This window comes from Lissotriton vulgaris, chromosome 8, assembly GCF_964263255.1.
Source record: "Lissotriton vulgaris chromosome 8, aLisVul1.2, whole genome shotgun sequence".
Classification (NCBI taxonomy): Eukaryota; Metazoa; Chordata; class Amphibia; order Caudata; family Salamandridae; genus Lissotriton; species Lissotriton vulgaris.
Genome location: NC_141696.1, coordinates 130,477,134 through 130,500,211, shown reverse-complemented (window position 1 = coordinate 130,500,211; position 23,078 = coordinate 130,477,134). Strand labels below are relative to the sequence as shown.

The 23,078-nt window shown below is 46.1% G+C and overlaps 1 protein-coding gene across 3 annotated transcripts in view; it reads right to left on the bottom strand.

The window, feature by feature from the left end:
* The window catches only part of LOC147693604 (sialidase-3-like), a 101,638-nt gene that overhangs the window by 10,683 nt on the left and 67,877 nt on the right, over positions 1-23,078 (bottom strand). For all 3 annotated transcript variants that reach the window (XM_086933825.1, XM_086933826.1, XM_086933824.1), the window contains one exon: positions 17,880-18,094. In XM_086933825.1, coding sequence (XP_086789951.1) covers positions 17,880-18,080 — 201 coding nt within the window. In that variant the 5' untranslated portion in view covers positions 18,081-18,094. The remainder of the gene's footprint in view (positions 1-17,879; positions 18,095-23,078) is intronic.

Here is a 23,078-nt window from a genome sequence, read left to right as displayed (position 1 = left end):
CAGTACCCCCTTTCAAGAATGGTCCTTCCAAAGCGGCCTTGTTGGGGTGTGCCTTATGAAAGGCTTCAACTAGTCGTGGGGCATTTACATGGACTGATGGTTCCCACGACCGCTCTTCAGGTCCGTACCCCTTCCACTCTATCAAGTAATACAGTTTATTCCTCGTGACCTTGGAATCTAAGATTCTGCTGACTTCGTATTCTTCGCTAGATTCTACCACTATAGCGGGTGGAGAGGTTTTTAACCTGACCTTGTCTGGACTTTTCTTCAGAAGGGAAACGTGGAAGGTCGGATGAATTTTCAATGACCTTGGTAATTGTAACTTCGCAACTACAGGGTTAATGATCTTCTGAATTTTAAATGGCCCTATGAATCTAGGCTGAAACTTCCGATTACCCTTTAATCTCAAATGTCTTGTGGATAGCCACACCTGATCACCTTTTTCAAACTGAGGACCTTGTCTTCTCTTTTTGTCTGCCTGCTTCTTATAGGATTGTTTGGCCCTGATTAAGTTTCTCAATGCTCTTTTGTAAGAGCTCTGTAGCTCTTCCATTACTCTAGCAACGGCAGGGACCTCCCCAATCTGTTTTCCCAGTGTAATAGTCGGATGTCTGCCTGTGTTCAAGTAAAATGGAGTAAACCCTGTGGAATCATGAGTTGCGTTATTGTATGCGAATTCTGCAGTCCACAGTAATTCGGACCATTCAACATCCTGCTCTAACAGATAGAGGCGTAAATACTGTTCTAGATCCTGGTTCAACCTCTCAGTCTGACCGTCTGTCTCAGGGTGATAACTAGTTGAATAACGTGTATCTATACCTAAGCTGTGCATAAAGGTCTTCCAAAATTTCGACACGAACTGTGACCCCCTATCTGAAATGATTACTTGTGGAATTCCGTGTGTCCGAATTATGTGTTGATTAAAGGTCTGCACTAATTGTGAAGCTGTGGGTACAGTCTTGAAGGGAATGAAGTGTCCCATTTTGGAAAATGAGTCCACCACCACCAAAATCACTGTGTTACCTTGGCTAGGGGGCAGATCCACTATTAAATCTAATGTCACAGTGTGCCATGGGTAGGGTGCGTTTGGCAAGGGTTGCAATAACCCTTGCGGGGCCTGACGACTGGGCTTCCCCTTGATGCAGATTTCACAGGTCGAAACATATTGTCTTACTTGGGCTGCCAAATCTGGCCACCAAAAGTGTCGCCGGACCAGTTCTTCAGTCTTCTTAACTCCTTTGTGGCCCGCCATCCGATCGTCGTGGCAACCTCTCAAAGCCTCTTCTTGAAGTTTTCTGGTTGGAAGATATAGCTTGCCTTCATGATATGGGAGCCCTTCGACAAGAGTTCTTTTACCATCTGACTCGGCCCACTTACGAAGATCCTCTTCTGAGCAGACTTGCTGAATTTGTTCGTCGAATTCTTTCATTTGCATGGCTCCGATTAATTGTTTCAATGGAACTATGGGTTCTTCGACTGAAGGTTTCTCTTCGGCTGTTGGATTCATGCGTGAAAGAGCATCGGCCTTTCCATTTTTCGCACCTGGTTTGTACGTGATCACGAAGTCAAATTCTGAGAAGTACAAGGACCATCTCAATTGACGTGGCGAAAGTGTTTTTGCAGACTTGAGGAATTGGAGGTTACGATGGTCTGTAAACACAGTGACAGTATGCTTGGCCCCCAGTAAGTAGTGTCGCCAATCTTGGAATGCTTCTCGAACAGCCAACAATTCCTTGTCGGCGATGGAGTAATTGCGCTCCGTGTCAGACAGCTTCCTGGACCGGTAGGCCACCGGATGCAGTTGTCCCGTTGTTTTGTTCCTCTGCGACAAAATTCCTCCGGTCGCGAAGTCTGATGCATCAGTTTCAACGAAAAAGGCTTGTTCCGGATCGGGGTGCATTAGAATGGGCGCGCTAATGAAGGCCGTCTTCAAATCCTGGAAGGCTTGTTCTGCCGTTGCAGTCCACACAAATTTTTGCCCCTTCTTTAGCAGGTGAGTGATGGGAGTGACTTTGGACGAGAAATTAGGAATGAACCTCCGGTAAAAATTGGCAAAACCAATAAAACTTTGGATTTCCTTCACACTCCCTGGTGATGACCACTCCTGAATGGTACGGACCTTTGAGTTATCCATCTCGACCCCAGCTGCGGACAACATGAATCCCAAGAATTCCACCTTCTCGGCATGAAAAGAACACTTCTCCAATTTCACGTACAAGTGGTTATCCAAAAGCTTCTGGAGTATGGCTCGCACATGCTTGACGTGATCTTCCATCTTGTCGGAAAAAATCAATATGTCATCAATATACACTACAGCCACTCGGTCCAAGAATTCTCTCAGAACATCATTTACGAAGTTTTGAAATGCTGCTGGGGCATTGCTCAACCCATAAGGCATCACTTGATACTCAAACAACCCATACTTGGTCCGAAAGGCTGTTTTCCATTCATCACCCTCGGCCACTCTCACCAAATGGTAAGCTCCGCGCAGGTCAAGCTTGGTGTAAATCTTCGCTCCTTTTACTTGGTCCAATAGTTGATTGATTAGAGGTAATGGGTACCGATTTTTCACTGTGACTTGATTCAAGGCTCTGTAATCGATACACGTGCGGAGAGTCCCATCCTTCTTTGGCCGGAAGAAAAGCGAAGACGAAACTGGAGATTGTGATGGCCTTATGAATCCCATTTTAGTATACTCTTCCAAATACTCTTTGAGATAGATGTTTTCCTTTTCTGTGAGCGCGTAAACTCGACTGCAGGGCAGGTTGGCACCGGCTTCCAATTCGATCTTGCAATCATAGCTCCTGTGCGGTGGTAGTTTCTCAGCATTCCTTTTGTCGAACACACTTGCCAAATCTTGGTATTCTTTAGGTATTTCTTCTGCGCTAACAGTGCAGATGTGGAGCGACAACTTGGCCAACTCCGTAGCCGGCGATCCCTGGCACTCTTCTGGATTCTTAGTAAAACAATTCCTCTGACAAAATTCCGAGTTCATCTTGACCGTTCTCCTCTCCCAATCAATAATCGGGTTATGCGCAGTCAACCATGGCAACCCCAAAATCAGCTGGAACTGGGGTGCGTCTATGAGGTTAAATCTGATAAATTCTCGATGACCCTGTAACCCCTCCAATTCTAAGGTCTCCGTTTCTTCTACTATGGGTCCTGAAGTCAAATTGGAGCCGTCGACCGCTTTTACTACTTCGAGGTTCTTCTTCTTGATCGCCTTTATGCCCATCTCTTGCGCATATTTCAGGTCGCAGAAGTTCCCAGTGGCCCCTGAATCAATCATGACTGAAACTTCTTCCAACTTCTGGGTTCCGAATTTGACTGTAAAAAACACGGTAAGATGAGGGGCCGCTGACTGTAATGTGTTAATCAGTTGCTGAGGTTCATGAGTTGACTGTTCGGAACATCCCACCAGGGCAACTCCCTTTACTGGTGGGATAGATCTTTTAACCCCTGGTTACTCTTGTTTCTCTTCGGACATTCCCTCACAAAATGTCCCGAGGTACCACAATACAAACACAACTGGTTTGCTCGCCTCTTGTCTTTTTCTTCTTGGGAGAGAGGGCCCCTGATGGAGCCTATTTGCATTGGTTCCTCTCCGGTACCCGTATCAGGCTTTGAGGGTTTGGGTCTCATACGGTCTAGGCGTGGCACAAACGTCTTGTAATCTCGCTTCTTTTCTGACCTTCTTTCAAACAATCGATGCTCAATTTGAAGAACTAAATCTATAAGTTCTGATATTTCCTGAGGACGTTTCGGGATCTGTGCCAATGCATCTTTTATTTCATCTTTAAGACCACGATAGAATATCGCCACACGTTTACTGTCGGGCCAATCTGTTTCGACGATTAGTTTGTTGAACTGGGCTATATATGCTACCAATTCTCGATTGCCTTGCTTAAGATCTAGGAGTTCATTGTCTGTGGCTTGGTTGGCCGTTCTTCTATCGAATATTCGTAGAAATTCTTTCTTGAAACGATTGAAATCGTATAAGGCTGCGTCATTTCGAGAGACCAACGGCATAGACCAGGCTGCGGCGTCGCCGCTCAAGTAAGACAGCATGAATGCGACCTTGGCTTGATCCTCTTTGAACACTACTGATCTGCACAAGAAATGTAGGGAACATTGTGTCAGGAAAATCTGGGCCTTATGGGGGTCCCCGCTAAAGCGTTCTGGGTTGGCTAAGGGGACAATAGGTGCCACTGAATGAATCACTTGCGTGGCCACTTCTGCACCAGAGTTATGAGAGGAGTTGAAACTAGGTAAAGGAGTTGTTCCCGCTATGAGTTCCTCTAATTTCTGTTGAACGTGACGAGTTTCTTGTTGGGACCTTTTTACCTCATCCCTAAGGACTCTATTCTCTTCTGTGGAACGCGTAAGCTGGGCCTGTAACCCTTCTAGGATTCCCGCCAAGGAGTTCATATCAAATCCCTCAGCCATGTCGACTCGAGTGAAAGGTTGGCACTTCAATCTGTCAGAAGATTCAAGTAACACTGGAGTCGACACTAATTCCTATGCCCACCACCTCTGAAAAATACTTATGAAACACTCTGGACAATTGCTGTGAATTACTTAGAATATAACAGGCGAAGTCTCTTACCCTCAGTATGATCTGGACTAGCCTCAGGATGTGATAGATGACGGGTAATTCTCTGTTCCTCACAAGTAGCCAAGGCGAAGAATCAATTGGAGAATGGCTAGGCGAGACTCTTGGGGAATTGGAATGGAGAAAGTTGTGACTCAAGGAATGAACGCTGTAGTTGACACTGAAATGACTAAACCTTGCTATAAGTAAGCTAATATAGTCCTATTGAACTGACTGAACTAAGGTGGAGTTAAGACCCCTACTCTGGTACTAGAAATATCCAACTAGAATTCCATGAAGTGGCACTAACTAAATACATACTACGAAATTCTTCAAATAAAGTCACTTGCCAGAATCCCACGTTGCGCATGCGATAAGAACAACCAAAACAAGAAGCGCTGACACGCGGGTGGGGTATACCTCCACCCATTTGCTAAAGGCGCACACAATAACTAGGACGTATTTCAGACCATGGCACCTTTCTAATTGGATGTAATCCATTTGGAGGATTCCGAAGGGATGGTCAGGGACTCCAAACCCTCCCCTTGGTACTGCTGTCCCCTTCCCTGGATTGTGTTTTAGGCATACTATGCATTGTTGTAGTAGGCGTTTCGCTGAGTCTGCTATCCTGCTGTTATGCCATACCCTGTTGATCAGTTCGGTCATGGGGGCGGATCCTATGTGTACAGGTAAATGTGCCATGGTCAATATGGGGATCAGGTATGCATTAGTTAACAGCCATTTGTTTCCTTCTTTAGTCCTCCAACAGCCTTCCTCGGCTTTTAATCCCACCCGTGCCCACTCAGTCAGTTCATCTTGTGTGCCTGTCATTTGTATATCTCTTACAGTCGGGCTAGCGTCAGTCCATCGTTCAGCTTGGGACCTGGTCACATACATTTGTGTCGTGGTTCGGTCCTCGGCTGTGGCTCGGGCAGTAATGTCGGCTATTGCATTTCCCTGTCCAATGAGATCTGTCACCTTTTTATGTGCTTGGCATTTTATCACTGCTAGCTGCTTGGGGAGTAGGACTGCTTTGGTCAAGGCGGAGACTAGATCTCCATGCAGGATGGGCGTACCATGTGATGTCAGGAACCCTCTTTCCCTCCAGAGGAGCCCAAAATGGGGAACTACCCCAAAGGCGTATTGACTGTCAGTGTATAGGTTCACTCTTGTGCCTGTTGCTAAAATGCAAGCTCGTGTGAGGGCAATGAGCTCAGCTGCTTGTATAGATCGTTGGGCGATGCGGGCTGTCTAGTACTGTTCGGGCTGTGGTGACAGCATATGCAGCTGAGGTGGTGCCGTCGGGTAGTTTGATGCACGAACCATCTACCCATAGTTCCCCATCTGGTTCTGAAAAGGCTGTGTCTCGGAGATCTACCCTATTCTTTGTCTGTTGTCAGTCAGTGTCAAGCAGTCATGCAATGGGGTCACACTAGGGTCGTTTTCTGGTAGGAGTAGCAATGTGGCTGGATTGAGGGTGGTGCATCGTTTCAGAGTGATGTGTGGTGCTAGCAGGTTCAGCTCATATGTCAGTCGGGCGCTTGTCAAGTGTTGCGTCTTGGTCTGGTTTAGTAGTATGTCGACTGCATGAGGCACTAACACTGTGATTGGGTTGGAGAGGACTATTCCTTTGCTCTGTCGTATGGATACTGCTGCAGCTGCTACAGCGCGCAACCACACTGGCAGTGCTCTAGCTACTGGGTCGAGGGTGGCAGAGAAATATGCACAGGGTCGTTGCTTGTGGCCGATCAATTGTGTCAAAATGGACAATGCATATCCCTCCCTTTCGTGTGTGTAGAGGGAGAATGGTTTGGAGTAGTCTGGTGTTCCTAGAACGGGTGCTGAACAAAGGGCATCTCGTAATTCTTTGAACGCCGACTGGCATTCGGGTGTCCAAGGGAGTGGTAAGGGGATGTCTTTGGCCTAGGAGGAAGAGAAGGGGTTTGACAATGAGGCTAAAGTTCGGCAACCATTGTCGACAAAATGAGGTGAGGCCTATCAATGAGCGGACATGTTTCTGGTTCTTCGGTATCTATTTTGGTCTGGATCCTGTCGGGTGTGAGTGTTCTCCCTTCCTTCGATAAAAGGTGACCTAAGTATGTCACTTGTGGTTTGCAGAACTGCAGTTTCTTTCGGGAGACTTTGTGACTGTTCTCAGCAAGGAAATGTAGTAGCTGGATAGTGGCAGCAACAGCTATTGGAGTGGTGTATGCAGCTAACAGGATATTATCTACATACGATATCACTGCTACTCTGTCCGGTAATTGTATGGCACCCAACTGTCTTTTGAGTGCTTGGCTATAAATGCTTGGGCTGTCTGTGTACACCTGAGGTGCTCTACAAAATCTATATGAGCGGGATCTTAGGGTAAATCCGAAAAGATAGCGGCTGTCCTTGTGAATAGGTATGGAGTAGAATGCATTTTTGAGATCGATGTCAGTGAAAGTGGTAGCTGTGGACGGGATGAGAGTCAAAATGGTGGTGATGTCGGAAACGACCAGGTACTGAGGCACTACGATCTTGTTTATCTCCTGTAGGTCGATGATAAAGCGGTAGGCTTTTCCATCTCCCTCTCGCTGTCTCTTTATGATCGGCAAAATAGGACTGTTACATACATTGCTCACTACCTCTTCTACCACCGCTGCTTCTACAAGTGAGTGTATTATTTCTGTCAGTGCTTTCTCACCCTCTGGTGATATTTTGTACTGCGGTACTTTCGGTAGCGTGGCGTCTTGTCGTATTGTCACATGTACTGGGTCAATCATCATTCGTCCTACATCTGAGTCAGCCCTAGCCCATAAGTGTGATGGTAAAGTGTCTAGTAGGGATGTGTCTGCTTCGGAAATGGGATACATATGCTGGGAAGGATTATCTCTCTGGTGTTGGTGGTTGTCATATAAGATGACTCGTACTCCGTCCGGTGAACAACTGATAGTTGCACGGAAATGCTTCAATAGATCGAGACCCATAATGGCGTCTGGGGTATTGGAGGAGAGAAGGAATGTTGTGTCGATAATGTTATTTTCAAGATTAAAAGGGATCGGTTTGGACAAAGGGTTGGTGGAGGGCGTACCATCAAATCCTATTGAGGTCACATGCGAGCCAGACAAGGGTGCCCTTGGAATCAGTTGTTTGGATAGTGCACTATGTGTTGCTCCCGTGTCTACCAGAAATGGTGACTTTGTGCCCAGGACCTTTGCGGTAACATAAGGGCCTTGCTGATCAACATAGAGCTCGACTGGATCCCTCCCTTGCCCTTGGCTGTCCTATGCGAAGTCGTACGTGTTGTCGTAATCTGACTGTTGGTCCTGATTATGTCTAGGGTGATCAAATGTATTCGCTCTTCCTGGCCTTTCTTCACTAGCGTCATTCATGTATCCTCTTCCACGTCCCCTTCCTCTCTGTCCATTTGCTAGTTCTCTCGCCCCTTTGTCCCTACCAATTCCTAACAGGATCGGGCATTGAGACTTCTAGTGTCCGTACCCCTTACAAAATGCGCACTGATCCTGTCCTAAGTCATGGCGTCGATTAATTATTTCTGGGTGGCTGCACTCTAGGGGCATTCTGCTGATATCCTCCCTTGTATTGCACCCTTCCTGTATTCACCCCTTGAAGCTGCGCAATCATAACTCTTTCCTTTAAGTCCTTCTTTTTCTTTTCGGTAGCCCTATCATTTTCATTTTTCTGATGTTCGTAGTACTGGGCCATCTGGAGGATGGCCGCTGGTTTAGAGGCTGCCCAATTGCATTTGCTGGTCTGCAGCTTCTGTGATACCTCCGGAAACAGCCCTTTAACATAATTTTGTACGAATAAGTGATGTCCGGTCGCGGTGGACATGTCTTGTCCACTGTAATCGGAGAACACTGTTTCGAACCGGGAGAAGTATTCCGAAACATCTTCATGTGGTTTCTGTCTACACGTGGTTACTATGGACCAGACTATCTTTTTCTCCGGGATCATAGTCTTCACCTTTTGTACTATTTTGTCAGGGAGGTCTAATAATGCTTTTACCAGTTTCTGCCCAGGGTTTCGCTGTTTGTCCAGTACACCGAGTTGTTCCCAGGTATGACCGAGCAGATCTGAGTGGTCTACCTTCCTGATTTGTTTCCACACATCTGCTGGCAGATATAGCCCAAAGAATAAGTCGATGTCGGCAAGGGTCATGATGGTTGACCTGTGTAAAATGCAGTGGGATTCTTTCGTAAGTCCGGTAAGGACTTACGGAACGTTAGAATGTCCTGTCTATTTCAGGGTTGATATACCCAATTGTAGACCACCCTCCCTTTCGCATCCTGGTGGTTTATGTCATCGTTATTTCCTTGTCCTCTAGGGGGGAACCAATAGGGGGCAGCTTCTTTTATTGGCATCATATTATCTAGTTTTTCTATCGGGGCCCTGTCATTACAGATGTCATGTCCTTGACTACCCGTCCTTGTTCCATGAAGTGGCGGAAGACTTCTAGTGTGTATGAGAAGAGTTTCGCTACATCACAGTCACTTTCATCTCCCATATCCACTTTCCTATAAAGAGCCATGAGTCGGTCGGGCCCTACATTCTTGTATTTTTCTTCATAAGCTGTGAGAGTGTAGAAACAAAGACGTACGACAAAGTGTTGTTTGTGATTGTCAACATTGGAGTTGCATATGTGGGTTATGTACTCTTCCGCTTCCTTTCTATCTACTAGGGTTTTAACTATTTTCTCGATGCCTGCTCGTTCGTTCTTACTCAGTCACGGTCTCTCGGCAGCCCTTTTTCTTCTGCTTCGATTCCTATTAGCGTGTCTTTTGACGAGGCATTGGGCACGAGAGGCTCGGTCGGCGCAGAGACCATGGAGACCGAGGCACTGGTGCTACCTATGTTCTGTGATTCCTGATGTTGTACTACAGGATGAGTAGGGGCATAAGGAGGTGGCATATAGATGATCAGTGGGCCTAATAGTAAATCATCATCTACTCTTTGCTTCGATGGTAGTTCGGGGTAAAGAGTCGAGGGCGTTCTAACAGGGTATTGACCCGAAATCTCTGACTTTTGCTCCTTTCTAGCATTTTCCCTTTCTTTTATATCTTCTTCTTATCTTTTGTTAGCTAGGTGAGCTGATTTTCGCAGTTCCTTATCTATTCTTGCTTCGTTTCTTTTCTTTCGTTGAACTGCTTCATTTTGCCATAAACCGAAACTATCAAGCATAGTCGGTGTAGTTTTCTTTTTGTGAAGGGCTATTTCTAGCGCTTCCATTTTAGCGGGGTCAAAAGATCCCGTCAGTGGCCACTGATTTTCTCGATCTTTCTTAGTGTGTTTATGCTATAGTTTGCTATAAGCTACAGCGATTAATCCGTATTTTACGTACATGTCCTTATTAGGGGTGCCCTCCGGTGGAGCCGGATGGCTGACCTCTAATAAACGGTCCGGGCTGAACCAATTACCAAACAGTGGGGAGAAGATAGGCATGTTGTATTAGCGGTCAATAAAATATCTCAAACTATCGTGGACAAAGGTCCGCACTACCTATCCTTCGTTGTCTGCAAAGAGAGAGAATTGTCCTATTCTTCGTTGTTTGCAAGCAGGGAATGTCTCAAAGAACCAAATAACCAAATAACCAAAGAACCAAGAACCAAAGAACCAAAGAGCAGAATACTAGTATTCGATCCAAACAATTCTATTTCAATCAATCAAACAATCAAATAACAGTCGTTTTTTACGACCTTACCCGGACCGTATGGACAGTTCTTCGCCTTCCCCTTCCAGTGCCTGATCGTCCTCTTACTCCGATCTTACCGCAGCAATCCTGTGGGATCCCAGTCAGGACCGTAGGTCACTCGAGAGAGGTCCGTTCGGAACCGGTGAAGTTCAGGTTCAAAACATCAAATTTTAAGGTTTGTTGCTTCCGTTTATGGCTTGCCCAATCGGATTCCTTTATTCCTCATAGGTTCGCGCAACGATCCTGCCTCTTTATTATTTGAGGGGATCTGCAGCGTCTCTCGTGAAAAACGAAACGCTCCGCCTGCCCGGTCTCCCTGGTTGCACGTGGCAACAAACCTTAAAATTTGTGGAAACACAGCCCTTGCTACGGAATGTAATATCCCTACGCAAATTACAAATCCTCCGATGATATAACAGAGTGGAAGCGGAGGTTCTACACTCATTATAACCCCTGGGATAAATCTGGTACCTCAAAGTAAAATTGTTATGAATAAAGAAGATGTTTTTAAAACTGTCCTGAGGAAGGTGTTGTAAAAAACGAAGCACCGAAACGGGTCGACACACGGATTTTTAACTGTATAAATTGATTGTTCTTATTATGTACTGAGAAATATGTACTGACTTATGGTAAAACTTAGAAAATATGTCCAATATGTTGTTTTAAATAAAACTGTATGATTTTGTTTTTAATAAATTGCTTAATTAAGTATATGAAAAACTTTTTAATAAATAAAAAAATTATTTAGTTACATACAATTTTATGTTTTGATTTAAAGACACTGTATGGGGATATGAGGATGAAATTGGTCTAAACAAATGTTATTGTATATGACATATACTAGCACCTAAATTGAAATACACAGAAAGGAATTCTGTTTTGGTTGTGATATTTCCCGGCCCTTTCTGGGTTTATTTGGGAAAACTCTCTCTTTTTATAGCAATAGGAGCAGTTACATCATGGTAGTATCAGTCAAGTAATGGATGTTCCAGCCCTGGGATCACTGCATAGGGTTAAATATTAGCCTGACCCAGATGCTGCATCTTCACTAAAAGCTATAGTTCCCCGAGCAGCCCATTGGCAGAGTAAATAGCTGTAGTGTAGCAAGGGTGCCATTGGCCTTAATGCAAGAAAGGAAAACCATCCCCACCGCTCCTGGTCAGTGATAAAAGTAGCCATAATTGACATACAGATGTCCCTCACACAGCTGGAACAAGGTGTCACAGCACCCATCGAACTAATGGTAGCTATACATCTCAACATGTCTCATTCTACCTGTCCCTTCCTTTCTCCCCTCCCATTCCTGCCTCTTCCACCTTTTTCGTCCTCTCTTCTTCCTATCCCTGCCTCCCTTCCCTTACTCTCTCACTCATCCTCACCTGCTTCCTCCCTTTCTCACACCTCGCTATCCTGAAGCCCTCTTCTCTCCTTCTCTTCTACTTCCCTCTCCAGAAATTGTCCACTTTCTTCTGTTTTCCCTTCTCTCCCCCCAACATCCCCTTAGTTTGCTTCTTTCCCGGTCTTCAATCTGCTTACTCCTGTTCTTTCCCGGACATGCTGTTCTGCACACTTCACGTCCTCTTCCTTATTCCCGTTTGTTCATCTGTATCTCATTTTATTTTCTGTAACTTGTTCCTCTTTCTATCTTTCATACTTTCATACTTTCATTTCCTTCACTCCATTCGTCGATCTTCTCCATTTCACCCTTAACTCCGGCCTAATCCCTCCATACCACCATACCCCATCCAGGGCAAGACAGGCCTTCGAGTCCACAGGGCCTTTCCCTGGTGGGAAGGAGGCCGGTTTTGAAAGCCAAGGCCGCTCCTGGTGTCCCTGTCACTTTCCCTTGCTCCGAGAGGTTAATTGCAGACAGTAGGAGGAGGCTTAAAAAAAGAGAGAGAGTGGGGATGGGGAAGGTAGAGAGGAAGTGATCAGAGTGCGACAAGAGGGAAAAGAGAGAGAGAATGGATGGATGGGTGGATGGATAGATGGGTGGGTGGATAGGTGGATGGATGGATGGATGGGTGGGTGGGTGGATGGATGGGTGGGTGGATGGATGGGTAGATGGATGGATGGATGGATGGATGGATGGATGGATGGGTGGGTGGGTGGATGGAAGAGTGGATGCATGGATGGACGGACAAAGAGAGATAAAGGGAGCTGGGCTGGACTGAGCTTTTTGACAGTGCTGCTTCAGGTTCCCCAATCGGGCCCGGACTCCATACTCCAAGAGTGCCAAGACCATGGTAGGTGACCTATAATCTAATTTAAGATAGTACAGGGCAGACTTGGCCCAGTATTCCACCTCTTGGTCCCAGTACCACTGCACCGGTTGTACAACTGACAGCTACGCCTGTAATGTAGAGCACCACATGCAATCAGCTACACTGACCTAACAAAGCATCAGAAAACACTGCTGAGATTATGATAATTGGACCATTTTTCTGGGCTATAAAAGCAGCACCTAAGGCTGGCATTATTGAGCATAATAATATTAGTAGCATCCTGGAATATTCAACCAGCTCTGAAATGTAATTGGCATGCACTGCAAACAGTGAGGACCATTCGGCAATATATTGAATGCGACAGGCACATGATGGCATCGAACTGAAAAAAAAATATATCAAACATCACTGCTGGTGGTATTTTATTTTTCGTGTCGAAATTCTGATGGGCTACCAAGTAGTTATTAATGTATTTCACTTGGAATAGAACAGGGCTTTAAACAGCATTATTTCAAATATGCCAAACATGGATAACTAATCATAATCACAATTTACTTAGAGATCACTTTAGCACTCATCAGCAGTGGTAAATTGCCCAGAGTCCTAAAGCCAACAAAAAAATCAGTAAAAACCTGTAAAAAACAGGAGGTCAAAAAACAAAAAGTGTGGGGGTAAACCCGCTAAAAATGCCAGTTCTAACAGTAGCACAAACCTGCTGTGAGTGCAGTTTTTTAGGTCTCGCCTTCGCAGTGCGCATGCGCAGCAAGGCAAAAAGACCTTTTCCCGTCGCTTTGGCTTTTCAGCCAAGCACATGCACGCGTTCCATTGCCTTCAAAGGCAACGCGTGCACCTCAGGAGATTCACTTGCGGGAGCGCGCGCCACCATCTGGCAGCAATTATCGCTCCCGTGAGTGAATTGCACTCGCCTCCCTCTCTCTCCCCCCCCCCCGCGGCGCGAGGCGCGCATGTTTGTGCTTTTTTATTAGGGCTAGGCAGCTTCAATCTGCTGTGGGGCAGTATCTTTCTCCAAATGCTTGGTGGGTTTTTTTTAACGGTGTAGCGTCAGCCAACTAGCCATCTAGTTTAAAGATTACTGCAAACATGACAAATCTACGAAATACTCCCGATCCAATGGATCCAAAGGATGTCTTCATCCACTCATTCCCTAAGGTTGCCACGCCCCGGTCCGCTTTACTTCCGTATGTACCGCATAGCTAGATGGCGAACAGTGTAGCTGCCACCTTGGTTTGGTAGTACGGGTGTCACACCGACAGCAGTTTAACTGTTTAGAACAAAAAAAAAATAAGCATGGCAGTCCCTAGTCTGTTGACAAAACACACGCAAGGCGATCTGCTTATTATCTCACACTGGGAATAAGAGCGACGGAGGCATTTGTTTTAAATTATTTTTGGGAAAATGTTTTATACTGCCCCCACCCCTCCCACTTTTAGCTCAAGGCTGGTTTCCCTTTGCATGAACCCCTTCCCTCCACGGCCCTCCGAAGTCGGAGTCTGCCGCTTCCCGCAGCTGCTGGCCGATCTTGGAGAAAAGCTTTCTTTTAACTTGTTAATTCTGCCATACTCGCTGACACTTACGCTATGGGCCACATTAACAATGCAACCGTGTGAAATGACACCGTCTACTGTATTGTTCACGTTTTTCGTGCTGAACCACATAATATTATCCATGTTAAAATCTTGCTAATTACTGTACCATTGAGCCGTATGCGGAACAAGTGTCAAATGGCTATTAATGGTCACTGGCTAGTCATGTGTGGCGCTCTAGTGACTACGTGCTCAAAATAATTATAATATTTATCTTCCCCGTGAGTTCACTAAACCTTCACAAACATAACAGTCTTAGGACATACATTGTTTTATTATCAGAAATGAACAAACACTGATTTCCACTTTTGTGTCAAACGAGTGTCAAATGGCCATTAATGCGTAGTGTTTACTGGCTAGGCATTGCGGCGCTTTAGTGACTAAGGCTGAGAAAGCTTAATCTTTCCCGTAAATACTACACATGAATACACCTAACCTTCAAATAACCAACTGTCTCATCATGATTCAGACTTCTCAGTAATGATCCGAGACTGATTCCCCACTTAGAGACAGATTCTGTACATGAATGGGTTGCCACTCTGTAACGGCTGCCGCTGGACAGCCTTCTCTATCGCTCCATGCCATGCACTGTCCGACTGTGCCTGTACACGCACGCATATCAGCTGCTGCAGGTATACTTACTGGCCTTCCGATCGCGTCCCGAAGGATGGATAGGATTGACTCTGTCCTCGGACAACAATAAGGTGAGCCGCCCTGCAAATATTATCGCCAGATAAGAACGCTACGGGGCATTATTCTGCAAGGTTTTTTTGACTGATTAGGAATGAAAAGGACTGACCTGACTATCTCACTTCTTCATGATAGAATCCTGTCGGCCTAGAGTAATTTAATTACATATCACCACTCTTCCAAATTGGTGAGTAGGGTCTCTTACCTAATTATTCTCTTATCTATTTCCGTTGCTCATCTACATTGCTTCATTGCCTAATCACACTGTACATGGTTATGTTTATTCTAGAAGTGGATTCTCATTCACCGCAAGTACTGGTGAGTAAGACCATGACCATACAGTCCTTTAAACATCATCTCTCTTCACAATACCCAACCACTACACTATTCCATTTTTTACCAGTAGGACCTACAGCAACCATTGGTTACCCTGAAAAATACCAGAAGCCTGAAGTGGCTTCTTCTAGGCGAGGGTAAGCATTCGCTCACAACACTTAATAATGTGTGTTTTCCTTACACCGGCCCGGTGTTAATACATCCCTACCATGTCATTAACAGGTATTAAACCCTTTGGACTAACAAGAAGAACCGACTGGTGGATTAACGCATCCACGCCAGGAGTCAGCCACGGGTCAATTCGGCATTTCATCCTTCCGAGGTACACAAACCAGTAGCAGACGCTGTGAGCCTGGCCAAATATACGGATCAGTGGGTCATCTGCATTACATTTTCTTAAAATGTGATTTAGGCAAAAAAAAGATCAGTACACATACTTAATGTAGTGAACATTTTCACTGTCTAGCCTCATGGGTGCTTTTAATATGCACAAAGAATACTTGAACCAGAGCCAAAGGCAAGTGCAAACATTGCTCGTTGGTTTGTGTACAGAACGAAAAAGTCTAATCATACCGGGGTGGAATGTGTTCATCCTGCCAAGGGTTCCCCCGGGTCACGTATGTGTCTGTGAGGCTGTTTAGTCCCTCAGGGGTCCCCATCAAGCTTTGTCCGGATGAGAACTCGATGCTACGAGCGAGTTGGAAATGCCCTCGAACCCACTGCACACAAGCTTAACGGGCTTGAATAAATAACCGACAAAAGTGCTGTCTGTTAAACAGTAAAGAAGGTTAGAACGGGGGGCAGATCCTTTATGGTTGCTGCGGCCAGACTGTGGAATGGGCTTCCTTTGGAACTACGACAAGTTGGGGATCTTCTTCTTTTTAGAAGAAGACTAAAAACTTTATTGTTTCCAAAAATCTAAACTGCTTCACTTGTTCTGGGTGGTCTACCCCTGCCTCTCTACTGCACGTCTCTTTACCTGTACTGTATTGCCAGCGCCAGGATGCCTGTTGGGTGATAGAGCGCTTTAGAAATGAAATAAATAAAATAAATAAACAGTAAACAGTAAATACACACTGAAAAGTTTTTTCTTGCACAGCACGAGGCTAGATCTTGATAATGTTCATTACATTAAGTGTATGCACTGATTTTGTTTTTATTTGCCAAAATAATATTATAAGAAAATTAGTGCCGGAGGAACCACTGCTCTTTTATATATTTCAGCCGTCCGAGGTCGATAACTAGAGTAGTATGAAGCTGGGGAACAGTAAACACCCATCATTTCAGTGCCAAGAGTGTAGGTGCGCTTCACACATAACCTTTTAAGTTATGTAGCTCTTGCTACCTATGAGTTGTCAAGTGGTCTCTCGACCTATCAGGCATGGAGCCAGTGGTCACTCTTCTGCATCCTCACGCCTCCTCTCACCCTCACCACTAATCCACCCAGAGCTCATAGAAAGGCCCCATTATTACCTAGCATCCAGGGTACCAGGGATTAACCCACTGCCCAATCTCTTGTCAGGCAGGCCATACCAACCCAAACATCATCAGCTGGTGTCTCGGGCTGCAGTCTGCAATGGAAACCTGAGAATTATGCACAAGTGCCAACTGTGATGCCGCAAAGTACTAGAAAGACCCAATGAACCACACATGATGTACACCATTCAAATGCTGCAAACATTTCTCTCAGTTTGTAAATAGTGTTGCTGCCACCCATCTCCAGTAAGACTGGTGCTATGGGCCTTATAAGGATGAAAGACTGAGTCATCCCGGCTTCTAGAGATTCAAACCTGTGACCATCATGATTCAAACAGAACCATACAGAGGTGTGTAGACCATTGAGGAATTGTGCAGCCTGGTGCTGTTTCCTGCTGGCTTGAATCCTGCTGCAGAAATTTAGAAGGCCAGAGGGTATCCTAGGGAGGAGATTCTTTGACAGTGTGAACAAGTGCTTAAGACCGGGTGCCACCTATAGGTTGTCTATTGCAGTTGACCACATTTTCAGAACTCAAAACCAAAACGGCCCCAGACAAAGAAATAGGATGCTAATGGACCATCACGGCAACACCCACAAAATATGCCTGCACAGGCACCCATGCCCCCTCACAGACAAAGACTCCATATTTCAACAAGCATTTGCAATGCAATATGTCTCTCATTTGCAAGAGTTTCAGCTTTTGGAACCCTTTCATTTATGTGTTTTGAAAACCTGCAAGGGGTGCGTAAACACACACTTTGTACTTATAATACTTGGTTACGATGAGCAAGGCTGGCAGTAACTGCAAGCCTCTCATCTCGTAAGCAACGACTAGAAGTGCAAAGTGCACGCTTACGTACGGCTTACAGGTTTTCAAAACACATAAATAAAAGGCATTGTCAGTTACAATGCTAATAGCTCAAACTCTCACAAATGCGAGACCTATTGCATTGCAAATGCTTGTTTGTACTAGGCACAATTAATCCTGTATAGGCATACACACTGTTTGCTGCTACAGTGTCACTTTCCATATAGCTCCTTAGGGAGAGATCCTCACTATACCCTTTTTGGAAGCTTGCTCTGTGCAGACTGGGGCAGCTATGACTTGTTCTGCCAGGACCAGGCTCAATTCCCAGTCTGACCTTGCCAGGCTGCCACAGTAAACAGGACTCTCCACCCTTAGTCTGTCATAGGACCCACACCACCACCACGCAAGCAACAGTACATGAGGGATCCACATCGAAAAACCTCAAAGTATTACCTCAACTGAGTCCTTGGCCACATGTCCGCGCCTCATGACCAAGTATTCGGCATCGACATCTTTGGCAGTGGATCGCTTCTCGGCAAATGCCAAGATGGTGCGCGTAGACTGGAGGTAAATCAGTGCTGGAATCCTGTAGGTGACCCCACTCGGCTCCTGCTGGAAGAGGGTGGTCTTCTCAGGTAGGGCAGTGGCCTGCATGGTGTAAAACAATTCTAAAAGACACAAAAGAAACTGCAAAGCATGAGTATGTGAATCAGAAGCCTTCTATGCCACACTTCACAATACTTTACACAAGTAAGGATTACAAAGAAGTGATATCTGCAGTATTTGGAATGGATGGAAAGAACTACATGGCTGACAATGATAACACCTTTTGTTTCGATCTCCTCTGTTCTAACATTGCATTATTAATCCTAATGTGTCTAACCTCATTGGTGCAAAAGATGAATTGTTCTCTTACTAGTAAAAATTGCATTGGTTTGTTGTTGAAGAAAACTCCATGATTAAACATATTCTTAAATAGATGGCACCAGCAAAGGAAGAACCAGAAGCAAGACCATATGATATTTTACAAACTGAAGAGCGAGAAAGTCAAGAGATCAAATAGGAGAGAGAAAGAGTAAACGTCAACCTGTAGGTGAAGGTTCTGTGGCCACAGTGTACCAAATTGTGTGCAAGAGTGGAGAACTATGCCCACGGGCACTGGAGCTCTTCGTCATAGTGTCTGTAGACCAAATTTACTCCCCGCATGCAACAAACATGGCCTGCAGCACTTTTTCATTGCCCGTCCCAGGATGCTACTCAGACTACAATCCATGCAACAAATGTGCTCAGGTGTATTTCTAATTTTAAAACATGCCAGGATACTTTTTTACAGGGTAATCATTGGGGAATAGTAGAATCTTTGTCTCTGCACATTGACTTGCCAAAAGAGCACAATGCAACAAATGATGAACATCAGCCAAATTCTGTGTTGTGAAGAAGCACTGAGAGGGGAAAGGTGAGGACAGGAAGAGACTTATAATAGGGAGCTTGTCATGGAGGTGGATGTGTGTGTGTGACCAAAGAGGAGCCACCTCTCAAAGGGACAAGTACAAAAAGACAAAGAAACGTGGCATGCCAAAGAGCAAGTGTTGGATGAGGGGGGGGGACGACAAAAAGGTGGGTAGATATCGCCTATAAGGTGTACACAGTGTAAGCACCACAGACCTACACTATGAATGTCCACTCATAATATTAGGCCTACCCCAGGACAGCACTGATCCCTGAAGAGTCCCTTCTGCGACACGTTAAATGCACACAGATACCAGGCTATGCAAGAAGTTAGTCTCACACAAACAGCCCACACACATGCACAGGCTTGTGCTCAGGTGTTCATGTGCAGCCAACCATGCACCTCTTACCATAGCGATGCGGCAGTGGCTTTACGTTAAAAGGTGGACACTGGCGATTAGCACTCTCGATGCAATTGCTGTCAATTTATCGTGAGTGAGACTAACTCATAGTAGAAGTAAAAAAATGTGAATTCAAATGCGAAACATTTACGGCAACTTAATGGGTGGAACCCCATCTACTACAATTTATAAAACGAGAAAATGACTTCTAAGGCTCTGATTACAAATTGCGCAATTCTGGAAGGTTGGTAACTTTGTACATGTAAAAAACCTGTGCCCTGCGCACACTACTAGTACAGTGAAATTACGAGCTAAACCCCATGGAAGTGTAGAACAGGAATTACTAGCCTGAAATATGCACTAAATTCCCAATTACATGGCGTGTAACAGACATATTTACAATGTGGCCTGAGCAGGAGGTAAATGTATGTGGGGACTCTTTTGTGGGACAGTGAGAAGTAGGAGAAGTCTGGGGAAGATTTCACCTGGCTGGGGAGAGCATAACAAGCTTCCCTGCTGCCAATGTGTGCAGGCTTTCAATACAGCCCATTCCAAAGCAATTTTACTGAACTGATTTCTGGCCGGTAAAATTGGGTTCCACATTCCATTCAGATAATCCAAGCTAGTTGTTATTGGGCAGGATTCCACACTAGCAAATTTGCTTTTTCACCCCAGATTTTTTTTTTCATTTTCTATACCCTATTTTCTTTGGCTTTATGACTCTGCACCCTTTACCACTGCTAAAAACCAGGAATGTGAGGGCGTGGCTACCCGGCTGAGCAAAATGGCCGCAAGTTGAGGTATCTCCGCGACTCCCTCCTGATACTGCTGATCCGACTCATAAATCCGTGCCTCTGAGGTTAGAATCGCGAACCCCCAGTCCTGTGTACAGCAGACCTCCCGAGCTGAAGTTACGAGCACAGACGCTTGAGGCCTCCTCCGACGTGAGAGCTGGGGCGTTGCGTGACAACCAGGCCAGGAAAGAGATCGTGCCAGCCGGCGTGACTCCCTCCCCCATCCAGGGGCTCTGAATGCTCTGCATCTAATCTCGCCGAGTTGGAATGAGCCGAGATACACAGCGGCCCTGCAGTTCCTGGCCTCTTCTTGCCTTTCTGATATTCGTCTCCGAACATTGAGGATCCACATGCGTATGCAGTGAGGAACCCGGCGGTGAGCGGACCGAGCTCTGCTGAGGCCTGCGGAGGGGCCGTGAGCTGCAGACTTGTGAGGAGACGTGCAAGGGGTATTGCGCCCGGATTATTGCCAGATCTGTGGCGGCCCCCCTCCTTACGGACCTAATTAAATTGCTTCCACGTGTCCCCGCTGGTGGCTGCTGCGGTGCTGACATCCCGCCCACCAAGGGGCCCGCTGGTGCCCAGTGCTTACCGGGTTGGCCCTCTCTGCACCCAAATTAATGCGAGGTACCGCTGGACCTGGCGCTATCAGAGAGCTTCTATACCTTGTAAGTGGCCATTAATCAGCCTTTCATGACCAGTCTGTGAGGACCCAGTCAGTGCTGAGGAGTTCCCTCGACCGCCTTCACAGCAGAAGATCGTGGGCCGGAGGGGTGCGCTCCTTCTTTCCCCCTTCCCCACCAGTGGTGCGCTAAGTGAGGCTGAGACCAGGCACAAGCGGTGGCAATACCAACTACGGAGCTTGGACCGAGTGACGTTGCAGTTCTCACCATGTCTGGTGCAAAGAGCGCAAAAACAACTCAACAGAGCAGGCCGGACTGCTATACTTGCCCGAAAGCGGACTTACCCGAATGCAAGCTGGCAGGGGACAAGCAACAGGGAGGTGCTGAAAACGACTCTCCAGACCTTACACTGAAAGACGTAATGGAGGCCATAACCGGGGTACGCACCTCCATGGAGCAGCGAATGGGCACACTTTCCTCAGAAATTATGCTTATCCGAGCTGACCTTTCCAAACACACAGAAAAAGTTAAACAACTGGAAATTACTACGACCAGCCTGGCGTTGCAAAACAAAGGGTGCATGAGGCGCAATAACATACGCATCCTAGGTGTGCCGAAAAAATCAGAAGGGCCTGCCACGGATCTTTTCGTAGAAACCCTAATCACGTTACACCTGCAACCGAAGGGCCTATCCAACCTATTTGTGATCGAAAGAGCTCACATGGTGCCCAGGGGTCGCTTGAGGCCAGGAGCCCACGCCCTGCCCGATACTGGTCAGATTGCTGAATTACATTCGATCCTGCAAGCTGCCAGAGTTGCCCCGCCAATTAAGTTGGATAATGCGGAAATCACTTTCTTTCCAGACTTTACACAAGCTGTGCAAAAACAACGGCGTTCCTTTCTAGGCGTCTAAAAAAGACTACGTGACAAGGGTCTGAAGTACGCCATGCTCTTCTCAGTCCGTCTCCGAGTCGAGGCCGAGGGAAAGACTAGATTTTTTGATCTTCCGGAATCAGCATCCAAGTGGCTTGACGGCTGGAGGGAAGCGATGGAGAAAAGTTCCAGTGGACCCTGAAGCCGACCACCTGACTTCAACAGTAAGACTCCAAGTGGTCTGTAACCGCTAGCCCACCCTCTGGTTTGCCTGGTACACACCGACAACTGGCTCAAGTAGAAAATAGTTTAAATTGATGCATGCTGGTGGACTCCGACCGTTATTATATACTGTAATTTTGGTCCAACTGGGCCCAGAGAACCTATACCTTAATGTATTGGTGAGGTGGGAAGATGAGATACCTAGGCCTCCCCCCAGTTTTTCTTCTTTTAGTAATTTGTTGGGCGACAGGCACTCTGCATTTTGTAATTATGGGCAGTTTAGAGCCCAGAGTGCAGGGAGGGAGGTTGTTGGGGGGGATCATTTTCATTTGTTTCTTGTTATTGGGTTCGTATCGACAGCACAGTCAGTAATTATTGTGGCGGGAGTTGCACTTTACCACATCATCAATGGGGGTACAAAGGAAGAAGGATAGTAAATTGTTTGGATGGAATGTTAACGGCCTTGGGGACAAGATAAAGCGTTGTGTTGTTTTGCAGCAAATTAAGACATTTGCGACAGACATCGTATTACTCCAAGAAACTCACCTGGTTGGTAACACTTGCAGGGCAATGCACAGGTGGGGCTACTCGATGTTTGCACATGCGGGCTTCACAACCAACTCCCGGGGTGTGGACATCATGATGAAAAGAAAATTTCCCCTATCGCTCACGTCCACTTGGGCCGACGATCAGGGACGATACATCGGGGTCACCGGGACATGAGAGGGGCGGACCATAACGTTTATGTCCATTTATGCCCTGCCGGGCCTACAGTCCACCACCTTCACTGACCTATGCGCTCTATTACTAGTATTACCAGATGGACTGTTGGTGTTTGGGAGAGACTTTAACTCCATACTCTCTGGTACATTAGACAGATACACCCCTCATGTGCTGCCCCAATCTTCTCAATCCTTCTCCGGCTTCCTAGAGGCCATCGGGTTTGTGGATGGGTGGAGAACCTACAACCCAAGCAAAATCCAACACACCTTCCATTCTAGGGCGTACAACAGTCTCACCCGCCTGAACTACATTATAGTTCCCGCCCCACAGGTCGCAAACATTCACAAAATTAGACACCTTGCCATGGGCATTTCCAATCATTCCCCACTATGGGTACACATAGTCCTTGACCATACACAGGTGGGAAGAATCGCCCTCATAAACGCGTGGTACTTACGAGATCCAAAAATTCGTAAAGATCTGATTAAGTCCATAGACAACTACTTCCTGGAAAACAAGGCATCAGTTGACTCTCCCCAGGTCCTGTGGGAGGCCTTTAAAACTGTA